The 19,125-nt window shown below is 63.0% G+C and overlaps 3 protein-coding genes across 4 annotated transcripts in view; 2 read left to right on the top strand and 1 right to left on the bottom strand.

The window, feature by feature from the left end:
- Positions 1-2,442, top strand: part of PTGDS (prostaglandin D2 synthase) — a 3,515-nt gene extending 1,073 nt beyond the window's left edge. The window contains exons 2-7 of the mRNA XM_027105969.1: positions 97-236; positions 347-423; positions 960-1,076; positions 1,214-1,315; positions 1,897-1,922; positions 2,287-2,442. Of these exons, the coding sequence (XP_026961770.1) occupies positions 97-236; positions 347-423; positions 960-1,076; positions 1,214-1,315; positions 1,897-1,922 (462 nt within the window). The 3' untranslated portion in view covers positions 2,287-2,442. The remainder of the gene's footprint in view (positions 1-96; positions 237-346; positions 424-959; positions 1,077-1,213; positions 1,316-1,896; positions 1,923-2,286) is intronic.
- A 9,908-nt stretch (positions 2,443-12,350) lies between these two features.
- On the top strand, positions 12,351-13,986 carry PAXX (PAXX non-homologous end joining factor). 2 transcript variants are annotated; one of them, XM_027104237.1, is made up of 7 exons: positions 12,351-12,600; positions 12,672-12,732; positions 12,974-13,023; positions 13,120-13,310; positions 13,387-13,458; positions 13,596-13,680; positions 13,780-13,986. In XM_027104237.1, exons 1-7 carry the CDS (start codon positions 12,476-12,478, stop codon positions 13,817-13,819), a joined length of 624 nt encoding a protein of 207 aa, XP_026960038.1. In that variant the 5' UTR covers positions 12,351-12,475; the 3' UTR covers positions 13,820-13,986. The 2 variants fall into 2 exon arrangements, with proteins under 2 accessions (XP_026960038.1, XP_026960039.1); XM_027104238.1 differs by lacking the exon at positions 12,974-13,023 and having other exon boundaries at positions 12,383-12,600; positions 13,160-13,310.
- A 655-nt stretch (positions 13,987-14,641) lies between these two features.
- On the bottom strand, positions 14,642-17,571 carry CLIC3 (CLIC family member 3). The gene is given in 7 exon segments (XM_027104080.1): positions 14,642-14,800; positions 14,872-15,053; positions 15,125-15,240; positions 15,355-15,514; positions 15,567-15,672; positions 17,296-17,370; positions 17,518-17,571. Coding segments are annotated over 7 exon segments (852 nt in total).
- Between the last annotated feature and the right edge of the window lie 1,554 nt (positions 17,572-19,125).

The following is a 19,125-nucleotide window of genomic DNA, read 5'->3' as shown; positions in this document are numbered from 1 at the left end:
GGGGAGGGGAGGGGAGGGGAGGGGGAGGAGCGGGGCGGCCACCATGGCGCGTCCGGGAGGGTCCCGGCTGACCAGGGTGGGGGCCGTTCGCCGCAGTTCCTGGGGCTCTGGTTCACCTCGGGCCTCGCCTCCAACTCGAGCTGGTTCCTGGAGAAGAAGAAGGCGCTGTCCATGTGCAAGTCGGTGGTGGCCCCCGCGGCAGACGGTGGCCTCAATCTCACGTCTACCTTCCTCAGGTGGGCGGCGGGGTGGGCTTCTGGGGCCGAGAGCTCCCTGCCCATGGTCGCGGTCTAGGGACAGCCCCCACCCCTGCCTGACCCCTGACCCGAGGGTGACCTGCCCACAGGAAAGACCAGTGTGAGACCCGGACTCTGCTGCTGCGTCCTGCAGGCCCCCCAGGCTGCTACAGCTATACCAGCCCCCGTGAGTGGGGCCCCTCGCCAGACCCCAGGGCCAACTCAGGAGTGACACCTGCTGGTCGGGGACTCTGGGTGACACCCTGCCCTGCAGTACATGGAGGGGGGGGGTGATGGCTGCTCTGCCAGGGTCGGCCTGGATCTGCCCCGGGATGGAATCTCCCCAGCTGTCTGCTGCCCCGTCCCGCTGCCCCCAAGGCTTCCCCCACACCTTCCGCAGCTCTCCGCCCCAGGACCTCGGGCCTCCTCGCTCCCTGCCCGGGAATGACCTCCCCACTGCGAATCTCTCCTCCTCCCGAGAGGAGTTTGGCTGCAGAGTTTGTGGCTGTCCCATGAACTCCCGATTTTCTGAGCCTGTGTGTTTGCTGGGCCCCCAGGACTTCTGGTTTGGGGCCGCTGGGCTGTGCTGGCAGGAAGCAGCGGTCTGGGGAGGGGCAGGGAAGGCAGCTGGACAGAGCGTGGGGCATCAGGGCCCCTCCCAGCCCACAGAGGCGCTCTCCCCAGGGGTCCCCGACCCACCGCGGTTGTCTCCTGGGCCCCCAGACTGGAGCGGCAACCACGAGGTGTCGGTGGTGGAGACGGACTACGAGGCCTATGCCCTGCTCTACACCGAGAGCTTCCGAGGCCCCGGCCAGGACTTCCGCATGGCCACGCTCTACAGTACGTGCCCCACGCCAGCTCCCGCCGCCCGGCCTGAGGCCCGGCCCACGGGGCAGCCTGGGGACTCCCCAAGCCTGGGGGTGGGGGCCGAGCGAGGTCTCCCGGATGGAGGCCAGCGGCTTCTCCTTCTGCCCCAGGCCGCACCCAGGCCCCCACAGCTGAGATCAAGGAGAAATTCGCCACCTTCGCCAAGGCCCAGGGCTTCACAGAGGATAGCATTGTCTTCCTGCCACAGACTGGTGAGGGGCCACTAATCTGACGGGAGGGATTAAGGTCAGGTTACAGGCAGACACACGGTCTCCTGATTCGGGGGTGGCTGAGGCCTGGGGTTCATCCGGCCGACCGCCCGCTGACCGGTACACGGCCTCCAGAGTGTGGGCGGTCTGTCCTCCACACCGTGACCTTGGCCTGAAACACCCCCTCCCCGGGTTCACCGCGCACCTACTGTGTGCCAGGCCCCGGGTCGGCCCCCAGGATACATAGGTCCCCAGCCCGGTGGGGGGCAAGCCCTAGAAACAAAACCCGCGGGGTGGGTGTGCCCATGGGGACACAGGGACAAGCGCCCTGGGCTCAGCACGGGCTCCCCGAAGTCTCAGCGCCCACGGCCTCCCTGGGGCAGGCAGCCTGCTCTGGGCCCCCGGAGGGACGGGACCCCCTCCTTGTTTGGAGGAGCAGGGCCAGGGAGCGGGGTGGTGTGCTGCAGTCAGCAGTTTGAGGGTCAACCGAGACGCTCTCCAGGGCCGCGGGGTTAGCGACAGGTGGGGCGGGGGAGGTGGCCCGGCCTGGGGCGCTGACCGCTGTCCCGGGCTTCTCTTGGCAGACAAGTGCATGGAGGAGAACACGTAGGTGAGTGGGTGCTGGGGGCTGCCTTCACCCAGCGGTGCCCACCATGCGTTCCTTCACTCACTTGGTCGCTCAGCGCACGCTCCCCACAGCCCCACCCACCACGCAAGGCTGGTCCAGGCCCCTGGGGCTGCTCCGAGGAGGAGGGGGCTCCACTGGGGTTCCGCGAGGTCGTTGGGGTAGGAGGGGCTGGCGGCTGGAACAGGAACCGGGAGGGGAGGGGAGGGCGGGGCGGGGAGGCCCCCATCAGGGGGTGGGGCCCTGGGACGGCCATTCCCCCGTGGCCTGCAGCCAGCAGGGGCCTGGGGCCCGGGGCCTGGACTGCGGTGCTGCCCGCCACACCGACAGGTCCTGCTCTCTTGGCCAGGTGACCCCAGCCCTCAGGACCTGGCCATGCTGCCCTGCTCCGCCTTTTCCTTCAACACCCCCAAGACCCCAGCCCCGGCTCCTGCGCCACCGGCCCTGCCCCCTCGGGCTTTATCCCAGCTCTGAGAATAAACTCCGGAAGCAAGTCAGCAGCCTGGCCTCTGTCTGTCTGTCCTGCAGTCGTTGCCCCCCTGGGCCTGGCTTTGGCAGGCCCCCGGGACCTGACCGCCGCCCTCTTAGGTCTCCCTACCCCCTCTGTAAAATCTTGGAGGCTGGCTCTGCATGACACCCCCAAGGGGTGAACAAGGGCCCCGCTAGCCAGGCGCCTGGTGGAGTGGAAGACACGGCTGGGTCAGAAGCCAGGACAGCTTAGGGGAAGCTCCGACGCGTCCCCCACCCACTCCACTCGGGGCCCTGATCTCACCACAGCCCCTCAAGGCCCAGCGGCAGCTGAGCCGGTTCTGGTCAGGTGCCCACAGCCTGCCCCCTGCCCCCCGTCCGGGAAAGGCCCGAGGCCCAGGGCAGTTTTTGAAGGCGTGGGATTAGTGCACTCAGGCTGGGCAGAGATACGGGTTTGCGGGGACCAAGAGGAAGGTGGCCGGAGTGTCCGTGCCCCCCTGGACTGGGACAGACTGACTGAGTGGGCTGGAGACAGGCCACCCTCCCATCTCCCATGGCTACCTGAGAGTCTCCAGTCCCCTGGCCTCTGGCCTGGGCCTCAAGGGCACGGCCCTGCCCGTTCGCCAGGCCTCTGGCACCGAAGCTGAGCCAGAGACCCGAAGCACGGTCTCCCCTCCCTGCAGTCCTTCACCTGCTAGCCCCCGGACTCCTGGCCGGCGTGGCCATTCTCAGGCCCCTGTCCTGGGCCCTCCTGGCTCACATGTGCAGCCTGCCCACCAGACCCCACCCAGGCAGACGTCAGCCAGGCCCCGCCCAGGCACCGAGGGTGTGAGGCTCAGAGGTGAGGGTGGACTTCTGGGACACTTCCTGGAGGAGGGGGCCTGAGGCTGGGCCTCGGCCAAGGGCTGGGGGCCATGTCCCAGAGCGCCTGCCGGGCCTCGCCTCCCCTTGCTTCGGGGCATACGGCCCCTCCCCAGGAGGAAACACCTGGGCTGGCCGGGGGTGGCTGGGGGCCACTGGGCCAAGGTGCTCCAGGGTGCACCTCGATCGTGAGCCCATCACAGTGGGCTCTGTCCCAGCATGCCAGCGCCCCAGGGTGTCTCGAGGGCCTAAAGGCGCAGTGGGAGGGGCCATCTCAACTCTCCTACCCCGCCCCTGAGCCCGTGCAGTCGACGAGAGACACCCTCCACCACGCTGCAGGTGCTGCTCGTTGGCTGGACCCTCGCGCTGCTCGCGGCATCCCCAGGCTGGGCCCAGGTCCCCACCCAGGCCAACTTGACACCAGCCAGGTGTGTCCAGACTTCCCTAGGCCAGACCTGCTCCTCACAGACAGCCTCCTTCTGGCTGCGTTCTACCCAGAGAGGCCGGAGGGCTGGGGTAGCCCAGCCCAGCCCCGCCCATACCCTCTCTGGCCCAAGCTTAGCTCATGTCTGGGGACAGGGGACAGAGCTCGCGTCCGTCTGCTCGTCCAGCTTGGGGTGGGTGTGCTGCGGAGGACGGCAGGCCCCTCAGCCCCGCCTCTGGGCTGTGCTCACTGCCACTCCCCAGGCCTCAGACCGGATGAGTGGCAGCTGCCCCGCCCCCCGATTCCAGGTCAGGGAGGCTGTGGCACAGGGGCTGCCCCCCAGCTCTCCCTGTCCCCTCCCTGCAGTTCCAGGGCATCTGGTGCACGGCTGGGGCGGTGTCAGATGACCAGGGCTTCCTGGACTCCAAGGACAGCATGAAGATGCCCGTGGTCTTGGTGACCCCCTTGGCCAACGGCGACCTGGGCCTCAAGTTTGGGTACACCGCATAAGGGATCCCAGGAGCCCCACCTCGGACTGGCCGTAGGCCCGGCCGGCGTGAGGTCAGACGTGAGCCAGCAGGAGCCAGAGGTGTCCCTGACCCGTCAGGGAGCCAGAGCCAGGCCCGCCCCTGACCCTGCGCCAGGCTGCGGGGGCCGTTAAAGCAGCAGCTGCAGCTCGCCTGCTCCCCGAGGGGCCCGCCTGAGGCCTGGGCGTGGAGGAGCAGCGTCCTTGTGCGTGCGTGCGCGTGTGCGTGCGTGCGTGCGCGTGGGTGTGTGCTGTATGCGTGCGTGCGAGTGTGTGCTGTGTGTGCGTGTGGGGTGTGTGCGTGTGGGTGTGCGCGTGCGTGCGCTGCGTGTGTGGGTGTGCATGTGTGGGTGTGTGCGTGCATGCGTGCGTGTGGGTGTGTGTGTGGGTGTGCGCGTGCATGTGTGTCTGGAGGGGAAACCGGAAGGCCCCACAGACCCCGCAACCCCAGACTGTGTCCCCCTGCCCCCCAGAGTGTCTCCTGACCTGTAAGTGAATTATAAAGCACCTGTGTGATTAAGCATCGATGTGACGGCGGGGACAGGTGGGCCCTGGGACAGGCTGGACACCATCGCCCACACGCGGCCGTCGGCAACACCTAAGTGGCAGCCGTTTGTGTCATGGTCGGGCAGCGTCCTCAGGGGCTGGGGGCTGGCCCGGACTCTCCCCGCTCAGGGGGCCCAGTGGGGCCGCAGCGGCCTGGCCGGGGCTGCTGTGCAGGCTGCTGGGGTCCTCCTTCCCAGGCCCGATGGCGGGTGCCAGAAGACGGACGCGACCCTCACCAAGGATGCCGTGGACGGGTGGCTCAGCAGCGCGGGTGAGGTGGGCAGTGCCGGGAGAGAGACAGAGGGTGGGCAGCGGCAGGGCTGGCTTGGCCAGGGCCGTGCGGAGGGGACGGGGCATCCTGAGCTGGCGCCCAGCTCCGCAGGCTCTCGCTTCGCCAGCCATGGCCCAGACCAACATCCGGGTGGCTTTCACCGACTACAAGCACTGCACCGTGTTGTACTCCTAGACGCAGAAGGGGGACGTTAGGAACGTCTGGCTGCGGCTCTACAGTGGGTGATGGGTGGTGGGTGACCCAGCTAGAGCGGCAGCACTCCTGACGCGTCCCTCAGCCCATCACGGCCTTCTCTGGGGGCCACATGCAAGGTTTGGTCTGGAGTGCCCACGTGCCCTTCGCAGCAAGCTCTGACTCGGTGGCAGGTGGAACCACCATCTCCCAGTGTCTCCTTGGGGTCCCTTCCCACCCCCTGCTCCCCACTTCCCCCTCCCCCTCCCAGCCCTGCCTCTCTGCTCACTGGCCCTCTCTGCTCTCAGCCCGGGCCCCAGAGCCATTTCCTGAAGATGCCCAGAAGATGCAGCAGCTGGCACCCCAAGTGGGCTTGAACCCCAGCCAGGGCGCCCTGCTGCCCAAGTCAGGTGAGCGCTGTCCCCGTGCCGGCTCAGGGCTGCAGGAGCTGAAAGACCCTAGACCCTGATGGTGGGGGGCGGGTCGGGGGGAGCCAGGGCCCAAGCCTCACTCCACTGGCCCCGGACCCAGAACAGGAGGACCAGGGGATGGTGGGCGGTGCCCTGGCCAGTGCCCCTCAGGAGGGGGTCACAGGCCAGGAGGCTTGGCTACTCCGGGGGGGTGCAGCGCCTCCAGCCCGGGGAGGGGGCACTGGGTGTCTCCTCGGGCCCTGCTCTCTTCCACAGGCCAGTGTGCTGGCGCCCTCGCCTAGGTGAGTGCATGGGGCTGGCCCGGACCCAGTGCCCTGCTGACCCAGGGAGGCCCCTCCTGGCCAGAGGGCTGCACTCTGGGGGTCCTCCGTCCTGGGGCAGCAGCGGGGAGGGACAGAGTGGGGCCCCGGGGCGGGCCCAGGGAGGGCAGGAGGAGGTGAGAGGCTGCCGCCCCTCCCCACAGCTGCTGCCCGGTTGGTTTGCAGTCAGGGACCCAGCCCAGGGGTTGGAGCAGAGGGCCGTGATGCTGGAGCTCAGGGTACCCAGCCCTCCTCAAAGAGCGGCGGCCTCCCTCCACCCCCAGGCCCCAGCACCATAAACTGTCTCGAAAAGCCAGCGCTGTGCTTTTCTTGGGTGGGGTCAGGAATAGGGGGTTGGGGCAGAGGAACCGTGTGGGCCGGGGCAGGGGCACTCTGGGTCCCCCTGAGGCCTGGGACCTGCCCGGAGAGGGACAGTGCGGGGCTCAGCTCCAACCCTGCAGGGAGACCCCTCCATGGCCGGTTCTGGGGACCCAGAGGGACTGGAGCGGGACCCCTCACCACCCAGGCAGGCGTTAGGCCTGGGAGGGGCCAAGGCTTGGCCCCACGGGTGGTAGGATCCTCCGTCGGTCAGACAGGGCATCACAGTGGCTTCCCTGGGTCCCCCGCTGACCCCGGGCACCAGGCCAGGGGTGCTGCCCTCGCTCCGTGGCGCAGACCTGTGTGCAGTTGCCCGACCCACACCCAGCGTGTGCCTGGGCTCCACAGGCCCTGGGGTCCTCCCAAACCGAGCCCGAGGGGGTCTGCGCCGCTTCCCACCCCAGGCGGCCTTCCAGCACCCCTTCTCCCTCGACCCCCGCCCTCAAGGCAGAGCTCTGTCCTGCCGTCGTGTTTCTGAGGGAAACAGCGCGGTCCTTCAAGGACTGGTCCTGAAGGATTTGAGGGTAAAATGGCACAGTACCTGTCACGTGACTAGTTCAGAAGAAAATCGTACCAGCTGTAAATACGTCAAAATGTTGATGGTGGTTGCATCTGGGTGACGGTCTGTTATACTATCATTTCTGCTCTTCACTCGGTTAGACAGTTTTCCTGAGAAACACAGCCCTGTCCTACCAGACGGCGAGGTCACTGGGATAAAGAGCCCCGCATCCCAGGGACCGCAGACAGCCCCTCCACACCTGCACCCAACACCTGGAGGCCCCGCCGCCGCCCCTGCCGCCTGGCCGACCTGCCGGCCTCTGGCCCTCTGCAGACACTACAAGGGCAGGGTCTCCCCCCTCCCCCCAGCCTGACACCAGTCCCACTACGTGGGAGCAGTTGGGAAGGCCCAGAGATCCAGCACCTCCCACCCAAGATGCCACCTGCCAACCAGCAGAGGCGCCCACAGAGGGAGACTGGTGATGAACTCGCAGTCAACTTTGCCAACCAGCAGAGGCGCCCACAGAGGGAGACTGGGGATGAACTCACGGTCAACTTTGCCAACCAGCAGAGGCGCCCACAGAGACACTGGGGATGAACTCGCGGTCAACTTGCTTTTCTTTTCTGCCCCTGGCAGCGCCGTGTGGCTGTGGGATCTCTCTTCCCCAACCAGGGATCAAAGCCGGGGCCCCCGGCAGAGCAAGTGCCGAGTCCTAAGCACGGGACCGCCAGGGAATTCCCAGTTGATCTGTTGATCAACTGATCTATCGGTTGTCATTCAGCTTCCACATGGAACAAGAGAAGACGTGGTGGAAATTGCCCAGGAGCAGGGATTTAAGGCGGGGCGGGGTGGGGGGAAGAGTCTCCAGCAGGCTCTCGGTCCCTTCCTTCCCCACTAACTCATCCCTCCCACGTCCCCTGGGAAGGATCTGGAGTGAGGAGATGCAGTTTTCCCTTCACGGCCCATTGGGGGGCAGCCCCCCAGGGCCCCTCTGGACCCAGGAAGGGTCACGCCCCTGGCAGCTGCGGATCAGCCCAGTCCTGCATTCCCAGCTGCGGCCACACGGGGGCAGACTTCAGCCAGTTCTCCACCCGGAAGCCCAGGGCTGCGTGTGTAAGATCTGTCGGCTGGCACCCTCCTCTGCTCGCAACTACTCCAGTGGGTCCCATCTCACTGAGAGTAAAGGCCAAAGTCCTTAGGTGGCCAACAAAGGCCCCCCGATCGGCCTTCTTCTGACCCCACCAGTATGACTGCAAAGAGCCGGGTCACTGGAAAAAAGATTGTCGGTGCTTCGGGTGCCTTCAGTCCTCGGACCAGCCTTTCCAACGCCCTCCTGACCTCCAGAGACGGGGTCCAAGGAACCACGGGGGCTCTTCCCAAACCTCCCTCTTTTTTTTTTTTTTTTTTTCTTAAACTGTGTCTTTTCTTTCTTTCCAACCCTCCCTCTCAGTCAGCTGAGGTTGGTTACTGATTATTTACATGGACGAGAGGAAGAGACAAGTTTTGTTTGAGCTAAACTGAGGACTGCAGAGCAGAGACCCAGATTCAAGAAGCACTTGACTTGCGTTCCCCAGGCTACACAATGGGGGAGGCCTATACAAGCAAAAACTGCAAAGTTACGTAAATTGTCAAGAATTAGAACAGGAGCTGGCAATAAGGAAGGTGCTTATAGAGCAAGAATTGGTTGGGCTCCAAAATGCATAGTTACCAGGAGAGATCTTGAGATTTTAAGGTTGCTGGTGGCAGCAACTAGCAGATGCTATTTTGAGAACAGTTGGTCATGACCTTGAGTCTGATACAGCTCAGAAAATTCAAGTCCCCAGTGATGCAGGAACTGTCTGAAACCACATCCGCGATGGCCACCCGGCTCCAATTCGGATGCCTGAACCACAGTTTAATATCTTGTCAGAACAACAAACATCAAACGTGACAAGGGTACATTTCTTCAAGTTTTCAAAACAGATTAGCAGGTACACAGCAAGTCAGCATGACCTTGGCGTCTGGGAAGGGAATCTCATCTTCGAAGGAATACTGGCATTGGTGTTGCTGGGGAGGGGGCAGCACGCAGCATTTATCCCTGTATTCAAAGTGGACATTCTAAACAATCAGGTAATGCATTTTTCTCCTCCTCCTCCTTATTTTTTAATGGTTAAAGCAGATATACAGTTTACGTTTGACGGGCCATAAGACAGACTGTTCTAATTAGCATAAAGTTCAAGCCAAAGTATGTCTAATCCAGAATAACTTCCCCATACCTTAATATGTGCAAATTTCTTTCATCAGCTGTGTCTTCCCGAAGTGCTTGTTTAATTCTTTCTGTGTTGAGTGTGCTCTTGCTCTTTTCGCTGTTCTAAGACACAAACTTTAGATGGGAAATTCCTGAGAGATCTCCCTCCTACCCCTCCTTGTTACGTGAATGTGATCGCAGTAGGCTTCTCATATGTGCACTCTCCCTTCCACATGGGACAGGACACCCAGGACAGGTCCCCTCTGGCATCAAGGGACGAAAGTTGCTGAATCTGTAAAAAACCTGACCGTTGACCAGCAATGCTTTTAGAGAAAGCATGTAAAGATGAATAAACAAAAACCTTATTTAAAATAGTCAGGAGGCCACAAGGGGGAGACCTCACCCCATACTGTGCAGCCTCAATTGCAGACCAACAGGAAGGTTACTAGTTACTACCCAGCAGGAGGAAGATTTTTCTTCCCACCCAGCAACGGCCCAGCCAGTGAGAGACCAGCACAGTTCAGCCAATGAAAAGCCACCACACTTCCAACTCCCAGTTTCCTCCAATGGACTCTTCTGTTTAGAACACCCCACCCCATTCCCCCTTCTCCTCTATAAAAGAGTTTCCTGTCTTTTGTTCTTCAGATTTGCCTGTGGTTTCCCCTAGATTGTATGCACTCAATTATGATTCTTTGCTCTTCCCAAATAAACCCACGCTGCTGGCAAAATAACTGGCTATTTTATCGTTTTAGGTCAACACATATGAGATAACACAAGTCCAGGGATTAAGGACCTGATACCTTTAGAGGTCATTATTCAGCCTACCACATTCTACCTAGAGACAACTTCCTAGAGCCTGAGCACTGTGCCTGGAGGGACTAATGTTTAAGGCTGTCCCGGGGGCTGGTGACTCCACACTCACATCTCTGGGCCTGATCCTCTAGAGTCTTGTGTACACAGCAGCTTTCATTCATCTCCATCAGACATACAGCCATATCAAGAGCTCATAAGACGAAGGAGAGGCGCCCATGTCCTCTCCAGTCCTGCCTTAGCCCAGTCGTCTTGGAAAGAGCACTTTTTTTTTTTTTTTGGCTGCGTCAGGTCTTAGTCGCAGCACGCGGATTTTTCTTTGCAGCGCGTGGGCTTCTCTCTAGCTGTGGCGTGCAGGTTTTCTCTCTCTAGTTGTGGCGCATGGGCTTAGCTGACCCTCAGCATGTGGGATCTTAGTTCCCCAACCAGGGATCGAACCCGCGTCCCCTGCATTGGAAGGTGGATTCTTTACCACTGGACCACTGGGGAAGTCCTGGGAAGGGCATTTCTACTCTTCCTAAATGCAGGGGTCACCATGATCTCTCCCCTCCTCCCCTGCACCTCTCTCCAACTCCACTCTGAGCCCCTGGCACAGCTCTGTCCTGAGGAACTCAGCAGCCCTCTAGTCTCCCTGGCCCCCTCACCTCCATTCCCACAGCCCTTCATCCCCTCACCTCATGGCATTCAACATGGGCTTTATACACATAAATCAGAAGTACCACTCCCCAGCCCACCCCCGCTTAAACCCTCCAAAGACTCCCCACTCTGCATTCACTCACTTACATATTTATTGAATATCTCTATGTGCCAGCCACTGTTTAGACACTGAGGATACAGTGGCAGATAAAACAGAATGTCCTGCCCTTGTGGACCTCATGGGGAAAATTGGCAATAAACAGGATAAATAGCTATATTAGTCACCTACTGCTGAAGACCAGATTACCCCGAAACTCAGTGGCTTTAAACAACAGTGTGTATTGTCTCCCAGTTTCTGAGGGTCAAGAATCCGGTCCTGGGTGCTCTGGACCCTCGGCGCAAAATCTCTCGAGAGGCTGCAGTCGAGCCACTGGCTGGGGCTGTGTTCTCATCAGAAGGCTCAGCTGGGAAGGGGTCTGTGTCTCAGCTCCCTCACTGGTTGTTGGCCAGGCCTTGGTCCTTTGCCACGGGACTCCTCATGTCATGGTGAGCAATTCCAGAGAAAGAAAGAAGTGACAGCCCATCACTTCTGCCACATTCTATTGGCTAGAAGCCAGTTACTCAATCCAGCCCACACTCAGGGGAGGGCTACACAAAGGTGCAAACGCAGGAGGCACGTGGTTGGGGGCCATCGTAGAGGCTGCTGTCACAACACGTTAATCAGAATGTACTCTATGTAGTGACAAGCTGGAAAACAGATGAAAGAGGAGAGAGGACATGAGATGTTGGGCCGGGTGCTGAAACTGGATATAAAACAATAGGGAAGGCCTCACCGAGAAGGTGACTTTTGAGTGAACACCTGAAGGGAGTGAGTAACTCTGGGGAAAGGGGGTGCCGGGCAGAGACAACCGCGAATGCAGAGGTCCTGAGGCAGGAGCCTCATGGGAAGGGGCTTGTCGCGTGAGGGTTGTCGAATAGGAGGAAGCAGGCGACGAGGCAGGCCTGGCTGCAGCCATACTTGAAGTGCATCAGCACAGCCTACAAACCCACCTGCCGCCCTCGTACGCCTCGCTGCGGGCACTCTGGCCTCTAGCAAAGCCCTGAGCACAGCTGCTCTGTGTCCACTATGGGGCTTCCGCAGAGGCTGCCCCCTCTGCCTGGTACCCTCTTTCCTGGCGCGCTCCACCTCTCTTCTTCCAGGTCACAGGCACTTGGCACGACCTGAGGATTGCATGTTTCGTTTTTTATTTGTCCATCCCATGAGCTCTCACAAGCTCCAGGAGATCAGAGACCTTGTCTCTTGATCAAGGTGTGCCCAAGGCCCGGGACAACACGAGGCAAAGAACAGGTGCTGGGTAAACATTGTGGAATGCATGAACGAGTGGCGGAAGCCTGTTGCACCGGTTACCGTACTTTATTCACTTTGGTATTTTGACTTGTTTCAGTTGACAATAGGAAGCTGGGTGCGAGGGGGAGGCCGCAGCGATCAGCGAGGGGGTCAAAGCAGTCTGAGGCCAGAGCAGTGGCCGGCGCGGCCTGCGCCCAGTCAGGGTTTGCGCGAAGGGGGGGAACCCCGGACTCAGCGGGGACAGAGCAGGGGGTAAGGCTCAAAGAGACCCCGAAGTGTGCGCGGGCTCCCGAGTCCCGGAGCGCGCTGCACAGCCCTTGTCCCGTAAAACAGCTCTCAGGACACGCCGGCCCAGCCCGGGAGCCCCGCCCTGCGCACGAAGCTCCGCCCCCACCGGTGCAAGCACCGTCCCGTGACTAAGCCCCGCCCAGCGAGCCCCGCCCCGCGCAGGCCCCTTGGGCACCGCTCGGCACTGCCCCCCCCACCCCCAGCCCGCCCACTGGCACGGGCCCCGTCCCCGCTCCGGAAGCCTTCCGCCCGCGCAGGCGCCCTAGGTCCCGAGGTGGCCCTAGGTCCCGAGGCGGCCCTGGATCCGCCCGGTCCCTCCGCCTGCCGAGGTGCCATGGTTCCGCCGCCGCTGTCGCCGCCGCTCTGCACGCTGCCGCCCGGCCCCGGACCCCCGCGCTTCGTGTGTTACTGCGAGGGGGAGGGCAGTGGGACGTGGGAACGCGGCGGCTTCAACCTCTAGTGAGTAGCGGGGTCCGCAGGGCTGCGGGCAGCTCTGCGGGCGGTCCTGCCTGACAGCCCCTCCCCTGCAGTGTGACGGACGCCGCGGAGCTTTGGAGCACCTGCTTCACGCCGGACAGCCTGGCGGCCCTCGTGGGTAACAGGGCTCCTGGGCGGCCGGCAGCCTCCAGCACCCCACGCCCGCAGCGCGGACCACGTGTGGGATCGAAGGGGGCGGCCTGGGATTCCCCGGAAGGGTCAAGACACCCTTCCCACGGCTCTGTAGCTGTAGTCCTAAGATTGGTCCCGGGCGGCTCTGGGTCGGGCAGTTTTGGGGTGTCCCCAGTATTCCTAGGGTGTCAGGCACCTGGTGACCAGTCCCTGTGCCCTGTAGAAAGCCCGTTTTGGCCTGAGTGCGGCTGAAGACATCACCCCCCGCTTCAGGTGAGCCCCTGAGCGGGGGGGCGGGGGGGGCAGGTGGGATGGGGAGCGAGCGGCGAGTGGGTCTGGTCACAGCGCTCAGCCCGCCTCCTTTCCCAGGGCAGCCTGCGAGCAGCAAGCTGTGACTCTCACCCTGCAGGAGGACAGAGCATCCCTGACCCTTTCAGGGGGGCCCTCTGCGCTGGAATTTGAGCTCTCCAAGGTGCCGGGCCCAGAGGCAGCCTCCAGGTTGCAGGCACTGACACTGGGCCTGGCAGAGCGCGTGTGCAGCTTGGAGCAGCGGCTGGCAGGTAGGGTGGGGGGTAGGCATCTCACACTCTCACTGGGGTCCCCCTGCTGGGGCCTCCATTCCTGCTTTCTCCCCAGCTGCTGCAGAGGAGACGGCCAGCAGCCCCAGGAAGAGCTCCCGGCAGGTGGGCCCTCTGCTCTTCTTACCAGGTAAGGCCTGTCACCTGTGACTTGGGTTGGGTGACTCAGTTTCCCCAGAGAGAGGATCTGTCTGTGTGGAGAAGGGGTTGTGGCCCTGGCATCCTGCTAGATTCAAGAGCCCCCCTCCCTCATTCTCTTTTCCCCAGACCCGGATCCTCAGAGAGCTGGCCCTGGACCTGGGGTCAAGAGGCGGTGTCCGGGAGAGTCTCTCATCAACCCTGGCTTCAAGAGGTGCCCACCCACTCCCCCTCCCTCTTGTGCCCAGGGTCCATCCCTGGACCCTGCCCGCCCGTCCACACCCCCATGGTGTCATTCCCTCTTCTCTCCCAGCAAGAAACCAGCTGGTGGTGTAGACTTCGACGACCCCTGAAGGTGCAGCAAAAAGTGTGACCGTCGGGAGGCTGCTTGCCAGGGGAGGGGCAGCCCCTGGGACCCTCCCACTGGCACCTGCCCATCCCGCTGCCAGGCAGGAACAGGCCTGCTCCTCCAGCCCCTTCCCCATCAAATAAACATCTTCATCTGGCGGAGGTCACAGAGGTCAGGGCCAGGCTCTGGTTCCTGGGGGCTGGCTCCAGGAGAGGGTTCGGGGATTGCCAGGCCTGCGGTCTGGGCGTGGGGCCGCGTCAGGCTCTGCGCTCCATGGTGGAGCTGCCCGGCTCTCCCCACCTGCCCAGCTGTCCCTGCCTGGCCAGCCCAGGAGCCAAGAAGGTTGTGTGAGGTGGGGCTGGGGCTCTGAGAGGCTAGAACTCTGCTCTTGTCCCTCCGGGCACACGCCTCCCTGATGCAAACCCCACGTGATGACCAGGGAGATGGGGGTGGCCTGCCTGCCACCTGGGGCAGAGCTGAGGAATATGGGCCCGCCCTCCGGCCTGGAGACCCAAGTTGCCCAGACGGGGCTCTGTTCCCCACCCTCCCCAGCCATCCTGCCGCCCCACCCTGGCCTGACTGGTTTGGGAGCCCAATCCAGTCCCGCCATCCCTGAGGAGTGGGGGTATGGACCGCACGCCGCCCACTGGGTTCTTTGCCGGTCCTTCCTGGCTGTCATCTGGAGCTGAGCGTCTCACGGTGGGAGTTTGGGGGTGGCAGAAATTGCGGGGCTTCTGGTCCTCGTATGTCCGTACCCGCTCACTGAGGCAGAGATGCCTTTCTGGGGCTGCAGAGGAGCGGATGGGTGGCGGGGAAGGCGGGCGCGCTAGCGGGGGAGCACGGCGGGCCGGTAGGCCGCCAGGATCTCGGCGCTGTGTGGACACGTGTAGTTGAACTCTTTCTCCTGCAGGGCGTTGTCCGGGTAGCGACGGACGCCGCGCAACTCAGAGGGGATGGGCGCCTGGCGGAAGGGCGCGCACACCGTCTGCGGGCGAGGGGCGCGGTCGGGGTCTCCTCGAGGGTCCGCCCCGCCCCGCTTTGCCCCCCCGGCCCGGCGCTCCCGTTCACGGTGTGCAGCTTGGGCAGCAGCCCGCAATCGACCAGCGTGAGCTGGTCGCCGTCCACAAACCGGTGGCGTGACTCGCGCAGCTGCGGCTCCCGCGCCAGCTCGTGCTCCAGGGGCGCGCGCAGGTAGCTGTCCAGCTTGGCGAGGGCGCACAGCAGATGCTGGTACAGGGCTGGGGGCGGGGAGCGCGGTGAGGAGCCGGCCGGGGGCGCCACTCCCCCCAGCCTCGCCGTGTCTCCGGACCCTCCTCATCATTGTCCAGCGCGGGCACCGGGTTCTTGATGAAGGCGGAGAATTTGTGAAAGACGTCATTGCCCGCCGCGGTGGACTCCCTGTATCTGGGCGCTAGGCTGGGGAATCTGAGGGTGGAGGGGTTTTGGGTCAGACCCTTGCTGCCCCTTGCGGGGCCCCGGGCTCTGTCCTGGGGGTGTCCTGCCTGAGGGCCCCATCTTGCCCCTCCCACCGCACCGGGCCCTCATTCTGGGGGGCCCAGCGTCTCCTCCAGAAACTCCTCCATCTGCAGCGTGTCCGTTTTGGCGTCGCCGTCATACAGCAGGACGGGCAGCTGCGAACCCGGGGCAAAGTCTTTCAGCACATCTGGGGACCTGTGGGCACAAGGCAGGGTGCCAGCGGCTGGCCCAAGGAGGGCCAGAGCCAGCAAGGGGTTCCCAGGGCAGGGGCTCACCTGCGGGGTCCACGGTGGCGAGTGTGAAGGACACGCCTTGAGAAGCAGGATCGTGGGGCCTCTGACAAGAAGGGCGGTGACCCACGCTCTCGCTGTCCTCACTCGCCTGGATGGGAAGTGTAGAGGGGCGTCGGAGCAGGGAGCACACCCAGGAGCCCCGCGGCCTCCCACTGCCAAGAGGTTGGAGCAAGGCTAGGGCGCCAACTCAGTTGGGCATGGCCTGGACAAGCGGCCGCGAGGGCCCTTCACTGGGTCCCTGGGAGGCGGGGAGGGCTGCAGCACTGCTGAGAGCCTGGAGGCTGGGCCAGGGCACCGGGGTGAGGGGTGCAGAGGCGGGAGCCTGGTTCTGGAGCTTGGTCCCTCGGCCCTTATCTTCAGAGCCTGGGCTGAGGCCAGGCCCCTGGGCACCAGGGCCTGCAGGCTGGTCGCAAGGGTGGGGTGGGACAAGTGAGCTGTTTCCGGAGTGATTCACTTTGCTGCACCGGGTACCTCGCTGCCCCGGGCTTCAAGGGTGGGAGGAGGCCAGGCCCTGGCAGCCCCTCACTGGGGTCGGCAGATCTAGGCACGGAGGCTGCCTGGCACAGCCCCTCTTCTGCTGCATTGACCCCAGCCTCCACCGGGCCTCGGCACTGCTCCCTGCCTGCTACGTGCCCGCCCCCCAGGGGCTTTTCCTTCAGGAGGGCTGGGCTGTGCCCGGGAGTCAAGACTGGGAGTCAGGGTGAGGCCACCCCAAGCCCTTTGGGAATGGTTCACCGGCGCTACCCCCCTCACCGCCCCCACCTACGCAGCCTCCAAGGACAGCCGGAGCCTAGCGCAGGGCAAGGGGTGCGGACCGTGCCGCAGAGACCCACCCTTCAGCCCTCCCCAGACCTTCCTGCAGCCCGGCCAGCCCGGCACCTTGACAAACAGCCGGGCTTGGCGGGCCCAGCCATGGTGGGGAGCTTCGAGCGGCGGCAGGGCCTGGGCGAGGACGTGCGGAGCTCCCTTTAAGGGTCCCCGAGCGCCCCGCCCTTCCCGGCCCGGGAGCCCGCCCTGTGGAGTCACCTAGGTGGCGCACAGGCAGCCAGGGCTCAGTGCCGGCGTGAGGGTGTGACCGTGGAGAACTGAGTGCTGGGAGCTGGACCGGGGGCGCCACGGCTTGGGGGGCGGAGTGGTGGAGGAGGCCAGTGCACTGGCAGTCGGGGTGCCGACCTGGGAGGGGGCAGCTCTGGAGCAGGGCCGCCCCCACCGTGAGCCCAACACCCCCGCCGCCTGTGAGGGTTCCCAGCCCAGAAAGCCGAGGAGCGGGAGGGAGATGAACAGCCCGGCCACAGCCTGTTTCCGCATCTGCCGACCAGGGCACTACAGGAGTGATAAATCCTTGGGAGGGACGCCCCCCTCCCACGTACTGATCTCCGTTAGATACAGCCCCCCCACCCCCACCCAGGGCAGGGGCCACATTCCAAACGTGCCCGAGGGGGACGGGCCGGGCTCAGGTGTCTTTACCCGGCCGACCCCACACCCCTGCCCCTCCGTCGTGGGCTCAGGGCGGGTTTCTCCCTGCTCTTAACCTTTAAAAGAAAGAACGCTTGGGGTTAGAAGCCACAATCTTCTGAGCCATGGGGACCTCGCCCCCCCCACCCCCGCTCCACCTCCCCACCCTGGACTGGAAGGAGGCCAGAGGAGGCTGGGGGAGTGGGCAGCCTCACAGGTGTGCGCCTGCCGGCCCGCCCCGATAAGGGCCACTCACCGGACTCCCCACACTGGGGCCCAGCGCCTGGGGGGGAGGGGGGCTTAGGGAGGAGCCATCGTGGGGCAGCGCCACCTGGTGGCAGCAGTGGGATATGCACGGCGCCTTCCACTCCAAGCCCAGGGCCTCGTTCCCCCGTCAAGGCTCCCAGCCCGACAGACCCTCTCCGGAAGCAACAGTGGTCAGCGCTCCTGGCAGAGGCCCCCTGAGCCTGGGGCTGGCCTCGACATACTGTGGAGTTGGGGCCTGGGCCTCCGGACCACCTGCCACCACCATGGGGCTGCTCCTCAACAACTGGGGGTCTCCCGGCTCCCTTCCTGCTTTCCTGCCACCCTGGAGAAGGGCCGAGGCCCCTCCACACCTGCGCCTGTTCGCCAGACGTCCTGTGTGTAAAGGCAGCCTTACGCGTCCGTTAGAAAAACGGTGGCATGGACAAATGAACACGCGGTGCAGAAAAAAGGAAATAAAATACCAACAGAACACATGACTGGGTTCCGTTGTACACGTATTCCAAGAACAAATGAGACCAACATGCATAAGGTTTGTGGTTACAACGGGCAGAAATGTGGCAACCATATTCTTGGCAAGCGTGGGGGAAACACACTCTGGGGGCGTCCCTGGTAAACAGCACCTGCCACCGAGTCGTCCCCATAAGTACACGAGGGACAAACGGGTGTGCAGTCCCCCGGGGTGTGGCAGAGTCCCGGTGCGTCCACAGGGGCGGACGGAGGAGGTGGGTCTCACTAGCCTGAGATTTACTAGCGTTACAGGCTGAACTGTGTCCCCTCCAAATTCATATGAAGTCCTCCTCCCCAAGCTCCCACCCCTCAGAATGTGACCATATCTGGAGAGGGGGTCTTTACAGAAATAATCAAGTTAAGATGAGGTCATTACGATGGGCCCTAACCCAACATGGCTGTGTCCTTATAAAAAGGGGGAGGGACTTCCCTGGTGGTCCAGTGGTTAAGAATCTGCCTTCCAAAGGAGGGGACCTGGGTTCGATCCCTGGTCGGGGAACTAAGATCCCACATGCTATGGGACAACTAAGCCTGCGCGCCACAACTACTAAGCATGCAGGCCACAACTAGAGAGAAGCCCACGCACCGCAACGAAGATCCCGAATACCGCAACTAAGGCTCGACACAGCCAAAAATACATGTTTTTAAAATATATACATACATATAAAAAAGGGGGAGATGTGGACACACACACAGGGAGAGAGCCCTGTGTGAAGGTGGAGGCAGAGATGGGGGTGACGCTTCCAAAGCCAAAGGCCCCAAAGAAAACCACCAGCACCTGGGAGGGCAGGGAGCAGACCGTCCCTCACAGCCTCGGGAGGCTCCAACCTGCCGACACCTCGATCTTGGGCTTCTGGCCCCCAGACGGTGAGAGTAAACATCCGGTGTTTAAGGCGCCGCGGTTATGGTACTTTGTTATGGCAGCCCTAGCAAACCAGGCCAAGTGGGAGAGAGAAACCCAGCAAACTGAAAAACTACCCATTAGTGTATGTCACTCTGAGCCTATGCTTGTGTGTATCCTGCAGGCTGACCTCTGACGAGTACAAACACAGACATTCAATTTGTGTTTTCTATCCACTTGCATTGTATGAAATTTCTACCATGTTTCAAAGTTTTTAAAGAAGTGAGAACAAACCTGTGGTCACCAACATTAACCAGACCACAACCTACCCCAGCCACTTGCACTGTCCCTAAGCAACCCTCCCCGCCGTCCCTGCCACCCACAGAGCAGCCCCCCGAGGGCCCTTGGGGGCTGCCCGCCCTCCTCCTTTCACAGTCCCTGCGGGGCAGGCTCGGCCTGGCCCGAGGTCCC

This window comes from Aethalodelphis obliquidens, unplaced genomic scaffold (genome assembly GCF_003676395.1).
Source record: "Aethalodelphis obliquidens isolate GAN/ISIS:26980383/991018 unplaced genomic scaffold, ASM367639v1 scaffold7, whole genome shotgun sequence".
In the NCBI taxonomy this organism is placed as follows: Eukaryota; Metazoa; Chordata; class Mammalia; order Artiodactyla; family Delphinidae; genus Aethalodelphis; species Aethalodelphis obliquidens.
Note: the sequence above shows the minus strand (reverse complement) of the source record. Positions and strands in the feature narration are given on the sequence as shown.

Bases quoted from the DNA above. Each gene is read 5' to 3' on its own strand.
- PAXX (XM_027104237.1), top strand. From the start codon at position 12,476: ATGGTTCCGCCGCCGCTGTCGCCGCCGCTCTGCACGCTGCCGCCCGGC. The intron at 13,311-13,386 runs GTAGGGTGGGGG...CTTTCTCCCCAG, and splicing joins CTTGGAGCAGCGGCTGGCAG to CTGCTGCAGAGGAGACGGCC. The intron at 13,459-13,595 runs GTAAGGCCTGTC...TCTTTTCCCCAG, and splicing joins CCCTCTGCTCTTCTTACCAG to ACCCGGATCCTCAGAGAGCT.